The following is a 9,495-nucleotide window of genomic DNA, read 5'->3' as shown; positions in this document are numbered from 1 at the left end:
GTGCCTGCATAACATTCACTTCTCTGAGAGTCTCGAGTTATGTACAGTGAAGCTCGCCGTGTGTGGTTTAGCAAGTCAGCCGAGTCAATCTCACAAAAGCATTGGTCATATTTATATCCCAATAAAACTGAGCCGGTTGTTAAGGATCACTTAATATTTTCATTGACACATCCAGATATTATGATCATAAATTAGCCTCATTCTCTATGTATTTGATGAGATCTCTTAAATTAGCTTTAATTTAAGCTAATTTATGGTATTATATTCAATGCAATACAGTAAAACATCACAGGGGGAAAAACATGTCAAATAAGCATTAAGATACCAAAAACAATTTTTTTTTTTTTTTCTGCATTATTTCTTTAATTATAATGATGATTTTTATTTTAAAATTTCTAATTATATATTTAATGACTTATTTTTTAACATTTAATTAACATTGCACACAATATATATATATAATCTATAATAATACTAATAATATATTAAATAATAATAATAATATATAATTTCTGCTAATTTATGGTATTAAATTCAATGCAATACAGTAAAACATCACTGGGAGAAAAAATGTGCCAAATTAGCATTAACATACCAAAAACATTTTTATTTATTTTTTTTCTGAATTATTTATTTTTATTTAATAATTATTGGTATTTTTGATTTATGATTACATATTTAATTACTTATTTTAGCGAAATATAATTAACATTGCTCACTATATATATATATATATATATATATATATATATATATATATATATATATATATATATATGTACGTGTATATATATATATATATATATATATATATATATATATATATATATATATATATATATATATATATATATATATATATATATATATATATATATATATATATATATATATAAATGAGCATATCTGCTAATTTATGGTATTATATTCAATGCAATAGAGTAAAACATCACTGGGAGAGAAAAAAACATGCCAAATTAGCATTAACATACCAAAAACATATTTTATTCTGCATGATTTTTTTATAATTATGATTTTTATTTTTGATTTTTGCAATTATTTTTGCAACATTTAATTTTGTGTTATGTTAATTTTAACAAGGCTTATATATATATTGTTGCATTGTAATATTGTTATGCAATAAAGTAAAAATAAATACTTTAATTATTTATTTTTTGAATTATAATCATAGTATTATTTGTTGCATTGAATTGGTACTTTTGTAATTTGTATTTTGGTATTTAGTTATAGATGAGTGTTATTAGTCCCATGTTTTACTCTTTTGCACCGAGAAAAAAGTCTGAAAGTGACCATTAAACCACCACTGTAAAAAATATAATGTTTTAACAGATTCCATACTTCATGATTCATTTTTTGTTGTTGTTCATTCACGGTTATGAATTGCATTATGGGATTTTTACCTTTGCGCTGTCGACATTTGATGTTGAAAACTGAACCGTGATGTTTAGAAAAAGTGACTTTTATGGACATAAACATTTCTTATTTTAGAAGAAATAAAATCAAGAGAATTAAGTGTAGATTTTAAAAAAAGTGCTGGCATGTTACCAGGTTTGTGTACCATAATTTACAACACCAATAGAGATTGTATCACTTCAAACTATTAAAAATGTCAATAAAGTCACTTTTTCAAACTTTCCAACATGAAAAGCGGTTGGGGGAAAGATCAAGATCCCAAAATTCAAGTGTAAAATATGGAAAACTGTTAATTTAAGGTGTATTGTGCTTAATATTATATGCTAAAAAATTTTAGATCCCAAAAAATACGCTTTACATTTATCTACGCAAAATATTTCCTTTCAATCTTCTCCAAAAATACTCTTTTTTTTTTCTTTTCTTTTTTTTTTCCTCCTGTGTTTTTGTGAGATTGGCTTAGCTCCTGTTGCCAGATCTTGTGATAAACTCATTTACCAAAGATCTAAACCACCACAGACTACAGTAAATGTGAAACGCTGCCCATCGCTACACATTAGAGAGTGTGTGGTTTTTTTGGTCATCGAGTGGCTTTTCTGCTTTTTCTCCCTTTTAGAAAGTCGTCGGGTTTCCCCTCATTTGATAGAAAAGAGGAAGGAGAGAAAACTCTTGCAGAAGCTGGTCCGGTTAGGATGTGTTTTCTTGGCATGTGGTTTGGTTGGACTGGGCATCTTTGCTTTGGCAGGGGGGTTTCTGCTTCTCCCACTGGCACATGGCGGTGGCGTAATCCACAATCACCTTGTCCATCCAGGTGAGCGGCTGGGGAAACAGAACTGCACCCTCGAAGAAGCCCAGATGCCCACCGTGGAGAGTCAAAGCGAAGACCACGTTCTCTTTCTTTTCTGGAAGAGGACAAATATCAACCAGGAAAACTCAGAATCACAACAAAGTCAACATTTGCAAAAAGTGAACAAAAAAACAAATATGGAGGATGGGGAATCCATGGCAGGAGGCGTGTGTACAGGCAGCTAGTGTTGACATTTTCAAAAGGGGTCCCTTTAAAAAAACATTTTGGAAAAAAAAAACAATCATAAATAAATTATATATATATACATATTCTATCTATTCTCAATAGATCTATAGGGATGAATAGAAGACAAGGTTGGATGGATGATACAAGAAAAGGATGGATGGATGGAAGACAAAACGATAGATGATGATAGAAGAAAAAGATGGAGGGATTAAAGAGACAAGGATGAATATATTATTAAAAGACAGGGATGTATGCATTAATAAAAGACAAAAGGATGTACAAATAAAAGACAAAAATGGATGGATAAATTGATAGAAGACAAAATCATGGATAGATGGATAGAAGACAAGGATGGATGATGAATGGATGGATGGATGGATGGATGGATGGATGGAAAGGATAGAAGAAAATGATGGATGGATGGAAGGAAGAAAAAAGAATGGATGGAAGGATAAAGGACAAAAGGATAGATGGCAGATAGAAAAAAATGATGAATGGAAGTCAAAAGGATGAATGGATGGATGGATGGATGGATGGATGAAAGAGACAAGTATAGATGGATTATTAAAAGACAAGGATGGATGTATGAATAAGACAAAAGGATGGATAGAAGACAAAATAATGGATGGATAGATGGATAAAAGACAAGGGATGGATGGATGAATGGATGAATGAATGAATGAATGGAAGACAAAATGACAGATGAAAACCTGTGTCCAAATTTGAATGTCAAAAGAGGCCATCAAATGTTAATGTGAAGCATTTTGAATTACTAGGATATTAGGCATGACATTGTAAACCACCCTAATACAGCACAACTACCTGCTTACAGTTTGAAGTTGAATCTAAATGAACTTTTCTAGTCATCCCAGCTCGTCAATTAAACTGACAAATAAAGATTAAGTTAAACTTTGCATAAAGGGCTCTATTTTAATGATCTAGGCGCAAAGTCTAAAGCGAATGGCGCAAAAGCATTAAGGGTGTGTCTGAATACACTTTTGCTATTTTGAGGACAAAAAAAAAAATACACTTTGCATCACGGTGCATTTTCTAGAAGTGTTGTGTTTATTCTCTAAAGCCTGATTTATATTTGACATATATTTGGGTCGGCGTGACCCACGGCGCATGCAATGCGCGTAGCCGTGCATTTATACTTCTGCGCACTGTTTCTGTTGCTCTGCAATAACTCTTCCGAAATGCTAGCTGAGGGTAGGTGTTTATGTTCCTCTGTGTCGAGTTTCTGCGCTGGTGTTTTGCTTTTTTCTGAACACTACCTTAAATGTACAAGTGGCTCAAACTCCCTCATTTGAATTCTCAGACGTGCAACATTTTAAATCATAAGGTAAACACAAAACAACAGTCTCCATCCGGAGCTCCTACACAGGACTTCACACTTGTAAACTGTTGCTGCATCGGGCTCGCACAGCTCTCATCTCCACCCACACTCGTCAGCAATACCAAGTCGACCAATTACAGAGCTTATGCTACACGTCGTTGCGATGTGTAGTTGCATTTTTTGAGAGGTGCTCATCAGTGTTGCCGATGGCCATGACGAGGGCTATGCGTCCACGCGTAGGCTGCGCAGTATCATACGTGTGCACTTGACACAGAAGTATAAATCAGCTTTAATGGATTATGGGTGTGTTATAAAAATAACGTGCATTAAACCAATAAGAGTCTCATCACCCATTCCCTTTAAGAGTCAGTTGCGTCATGCCATGGCACATTTGCTTTTTACATGGCAGACTTTATAAGTGGAAAAACTGAACGCTTCACTAGAGAGAAAACATTCAAACAGATAATCTGCAGTGCGAGGATAAAGAACAAGCCTCCTCCATTCGGCTTCTTTACTTTCTCTTTACTTTTACTCTTTACTTTACTCCTTTACTTTCGTGGATATGGACACGGTGGAAACTTACTCCACTGAAGACATCCATTAGCCTACATATTTAATATAGTTTAAGCGCAAAGATTTGTTTAGAAACTATTTCTGAATTCAGTTCTAACTTCCAGCAAACCAATAAATGAACAATAATAATGTAGAGTGGTCAAAAAACTGAGTTGTATCCAAACACGTCCTATTCTTATGACCCATACGTCTCCAAAACCCGACAGAAGGACAAATCTAAACTTGTTTTTATTAAAACAATTATAAATATGCATATAATTAATACTACCACTAATATTAAGTACATTATACAATTGAAAATGGTCATGAATAAACTGAAAAAAAAAACGAGATGAAGGCATGGAGGTAGTGGTTTTTATATTTATGTAGAAAATAATGATTTTTGTAATATTTAATCCTTAATTTTTTTCATATGTAAAGATATTTGTGAATTACTGTAGATCGTGTGTGTGTAAACGTTTGGACCTGCACAGGCGCATAACTAACAGCTCTGGACTTTAGAGCAGCTTTTAGTTGGTCAATAGCACAGTCTGTTTCAGTTCCTTAAATTAGCAACACGCCAACAATTCACCTTAACACACCTGCTTTATAGACCAGCAAACCCATGAGTCCACAAAGTGGTGCAAATGGATTTGCTATTTAAACAACGTGGCAAAAAAAATGTTAAAATTACAGTTGCACTGGTCTGAAAGTATCAACTTCACGTCTTGCGCCTTATTGCGCCAGGTGTATGATAGGATCCCAAAAATTTAGTGGAAACGTGATTAACTTATTGAAATAAGTTAACATAAAAGGATTTGTTATCTTAACTTTTTAATGTTAACTGTTAGTTTTTTATTCTATTGATGTACACCTGATTAATGATAATAGTTGATGCACTTTATCTCTGTAGAGTGAGGTCGGAAATGGGAAGATTGTTTATTGTTATTGCTGTGAAGATTGAAAGTTATTGTGTGATTAATGGATAATGAAATGAGAGTGACGGTCTAACTAATTGCACATTGTGATTAACTATGAGATAAAAGGGTGGAGTTAAAGAATTATGTCACACACTGAGGAAGGCTTTGTGCCGAAACGTCTGTCTTTTATCACCCGTAAAAATGTAAGAAAAATAAAAACAGTACAAAGCAATTGAGTGCGAATCATTACCTTTTTTTGTCTTAAATTTTTGCCATTACATTTTTACAGTGTATATCATATCCATGTCTTTATACAAACAAACTGTCCCTGTAAACCTCCAGCGCGCACAATAAAACACTGCTGACTTCCTGACACTAAACAGACACCTTCACATGGACCAACAGTTATTTATCGTTTGCTTTATGACACAAGATTAGATGAATGTCAACAGATGAACACTCATAAACATCTGTGTGGAGTAATTCAAGTTTTTTTTAGGGATGCGAGTCATAATCTAATAAAAGATCAGAGAAAAAACAGGATGTAGGCGAGCGGAAGAGGAAAGAGAAACAATATGAGGTGGACAAGAAAAAAAAAACTGCCAGAAAAATAAAGTTTTTATAATTGATTTAGATCTGAATGAATATCTACAACTTCACAGGCAAGAAACATAAAACAATAACAGATGTGCAGTTGTTGCTAGTGCTGTAGTTGTAAAATAAAATAAAATAAAATAGAATAAAAATCTGCAATTAAATAATGTAATTTATTTAAAGTAAAAGTATTTAAATACTATTTGTTAATTGAGAAGGCTAACATAGCTTAACTAACAATTTTAGATGAAATTTTGACAAATTGTTATTGTTAACTGAAAATATAAAACTAATGACAAAAAGTTAACTGAAATTAAGTAGATAATACTCATAGTTCTTGCTCTCATATTTACTGCCTAAATGCAAGTTCACAGGCCAGAAAAAAATAAATGGATCATGTGCAGATGCTGCTATAGTGCCGTGTTGAAATAACAAAACAACATTTAAAAATCTGCAATTAAATATTGTAATTTATTTAAAGTAAAACGATTTAAATACGATTTACAAGTTCAAGAAAATAAAAATAAAATAATGGATCATTTGCAGATGCTGTTTGTGTTTAATAAAATATAATAAAATGAATCAAAATAAAAATCAACGGAGTACTCTCCTTTACTTAAAGTAAAACTATTGAAATAATGTTCGTTAATTTAAAAGCCAATTAATTTAAAACAAAGAAGACAAAAATTATTTTAATTAAAAAAGTCGATAATTGATTTAAATCTTAAATTAATGTCTACAAGTTCACAGGTCAGTTTTGTATTATAGATCTTGTGCAGACGTTTAATGAAATATAATTCAAATAAATTAATCATTTACTTTAAGTAAATGACTAATTAATTTAAGTAAATATATATTTATATAAAAACAATTTATATGCAATTTTAGATGAAAACTTAAAATGGGAATTGACAAAAAAAGCTATTGTTAACAAAAAATCTAAAACTAAAACAAAAAACAAAGTTAACTCAAATTGAGCAGATAATAATCATTTCACAATTCACAGGCAAAAATATTAAAATGATATATGGATCATGTGCAGATATTGCTTGTGTTTAATAAAATATAATAAAATAAAATAAAATGAAATAATTGTTTCATATTAAATAAAAGTTATTTAATTTATGTTTGTGAACTGAAAAAGCTAATACAGCTAAAACTGAAAGTTAACAAAGTAAGCGGATAATAATCATATTTCTTACTCTCAAATTTTTCTACATGAATGTACGAGCTGTGGATAAAACAAAAACAAAAATCTAAAATAATTTAAATAAAAAACTTTTGATAATTGATTTAGTAAAAAATAATAAAATAAAGCAATTAACTACTGTGTTTTACTTAAAGCAAAACTATTTAAATAATGTTTTAATGTTCATTAAAAACAGGAAAATTACTAAAATAAAATAATTGCGTATGAAAATAAAAAATAACATTTAAGCTGTTATCAATATATTATTGTTATGTATTGTAAAACTGTCAAACTAAACAAAAAAACATAAAAATTGAAATAATATATTTTATTATTTACATCTTCCTATTTTCTGTATAAATGTAACAGATGAGGACAAAACAAATAATAATCCTTCTATATAATACAAACCACGCTCTATAAAATATGGTTCCCACGCTTACCTACTAAATATGTCTTTTTAAACAGCATTAAGCATCGAATGGTTTGTTTGTAGTGTTTGTACCTGCGAGTGTGCGAGGAATAGTGAGCAGAGAGTTGTGCACGAGCGGATCATCAACAGAGTTCACCAACAGCAGAGGCACATTTATCTGCACAAAAAAAACAGCCAGAATTATTAGCCCCCATTTGTATTTTTTTTTCTTTTTTTTTAAAATATTTCCCAAATGATGTTTAACAGAGCAAGGAAACAGTACAGTACGTCTGATAATATTTTTTTCTTCTGGAGAAAGTCTTATTTGTTTTATTTCGGTTAGAGTAAAAAGTTTTAAATTTTTAAGAAAACATTTTAAGGTGAATATTATTAGCCCCTTTAAGCTATATATTTTTGTGATAGTCTGCAGAACAAACCATCATTACACAATGACTTGCCTAATTACCCTTATTTGCCAAGTTAACCTTATTAACAGTTAGGCCTTTAAATGTAATGAAAAATATCTAGTCAAACATTATTTACTGGCATCATGGCTAGGCTTGGGCGGTAATACGGTATTATGGTATACGGCGGGATCTAAAAATAGCAACGGTGTCAGTTTCAATACCGTAAACGTCATAAAAAAAAATGCACTTAAATAGGAGACAAGTATTAAATACTAAATATGCTTTATTTAATGCCTACAAACACATCTGCGTGATTGTCATCACAGGACAGTGTAGAGGAGAGAGAGAGCGAGAGAGAGAGAGAGAGAAAGAGGGAGAGGTAAGGTGGCGAGTCGCGCACCAAGTGACCTGCAGTCCGAACGAGAAGGAAGACGTGGTAAATATGAACTAGAGGTCTGAATTCCCGCTGCTATACCGCAGGAGCTGACCAGATTTAAGGGAATAAACTTCAGAATAAAGCGCGGTAGCGGATGGTGACTGGTGAAGTTGAAAGGGAGCGGGCACGCTCGCATCCGTGTGGATGCTCTTTAATATGTGTGTGTGTGTGTGTGTGTGTGTGTGTGTGTGTGAGAATGAGAAAGAGCGCCATGCTGCGTGTCGCTATTTGCTCTCTTTCTAATTTACATGACTCAGAAAAACTTTACCATATACTCGGAGAGGACGAATTGACATTTAGACTAGCTGCAAAATACGTATATACCCTACACGCCATAAGAAATGGTTAATGTAAATTCATGTTTCTTATTTAAATAATTTTAACTTTTTATTATTATTATTATATTAATCAAATGTATTGTTTTTTTGTGTGTGTGTCATTATATCTTATCTGTATTACTATTAATTTTTCAATGGTTTTAGTATGTTTCATATTTGAAGTGCTTTGGCAATACTGTACTTAATGTCACGCCAATAAAGCAACTTGAACTTGAGAGAGAGAGAGAGAGAGAGAGAGAAAGAGAGAGAGAGAAAGAGAGAGAGAGAGAGAGAGAGAGGAGCTGTGCGTCGCTTTGTGCTCTCTCTCTCTGTGTGTGTGTGTGTGTGTGTGTGTGTGTGTGTGTGTGTGTGTGTGAGATCGAGAGAGAGAGCGTGGTGCTATGCGTCACTTGGTGCTGTCTCTCTCTCTGTGTGTATGTGTGTGTGTGTGTGCATGCATGAGAGAGAGCATCCCGCGCAGAACCATACGAACAACAGGTGACAAACAGGTGACTGCGAATCCAATGTTGCATATACAGTGTTTAGTTTCTGAATGGTTCAGACACAAGCCAACAGTTTGGTGACGCTGTCTGAGTCTTACGTCATCATCTTTTTAATTATGCACAGTAATACCGGATACCGGGGTAAAATAGGGAGGAGGTTTGACGGTATCAATATTTGGATACCGCCCAAGCCTAATCATGGCAAAGATAAAATAAATCAGGGGCTAATAATTCAGGGGGGCTAATAATTCTGACTTCAACTGTATAAAAAACAGCAAACATGCACATCAGAAGTGGCTTCCATTAGGCAGTGCTACTCACATTGTGAATGTAGTGCACACAGCTCTCCTTCTCGTAGTACTCTT

The 9,495-nt window shown here is 32.5% G+C and overlaps 1 protein-coding gene across 2 annotated transcripts in view; it reads right to left on the bottom strand.

Moving 5' to 3' along the window:
* Positions 1-1,034: 1,034 nt before the first annotated feature.
* abhd2a (abhydrolase domain containing 2, acylglycerol lipase a) overlaps positions 1,035-9,495 on the bottom strand; it is a 51,479-nt gene continuing 43,018 nt past the window's right edge. Inside the window, exons 11-13 of one of the 2 annotated variants that reach the window (XM_073906338.1) lie at positions 9,452-9,495; positions 7,561-7,645; positions 1,035-2,333 (exon numbers count right to left, since the gene is read on the bottom strand). The exon at positions 9,452-9,495 is cut by the window's right edge and continues 26 nt beyond it. In XM_073906338.1, coding sequence (XP_073762439.1) covers positions 2,119-2,333; positions 7,561-7,645; positions 9,452-9,495 — 344 coding nt within the window. In that variant the 3' untranslated portion in view covers positions 1,035-2,118. 2 annotated transcript variants of the gene reach the window in all.

This window comes from Danio rerio, chromosome 7, assembly GCF_049306965.1.
Source record: "Danio rerio strain Tuebingen ecotype United States chromosome 7, GRCz12tu, whole genome shotgun sequence".
NCBI lineage: Eukaryota > Metazoa > Chordata > Actinopteri > Cypriniformes > Danionidae > Danio > Danio rerio.
The sequence above is the reverse complement of the archived record's forward strand: the minus strand, read 5'-3'. Positions and strand labels throughout refer to the sequence as shown.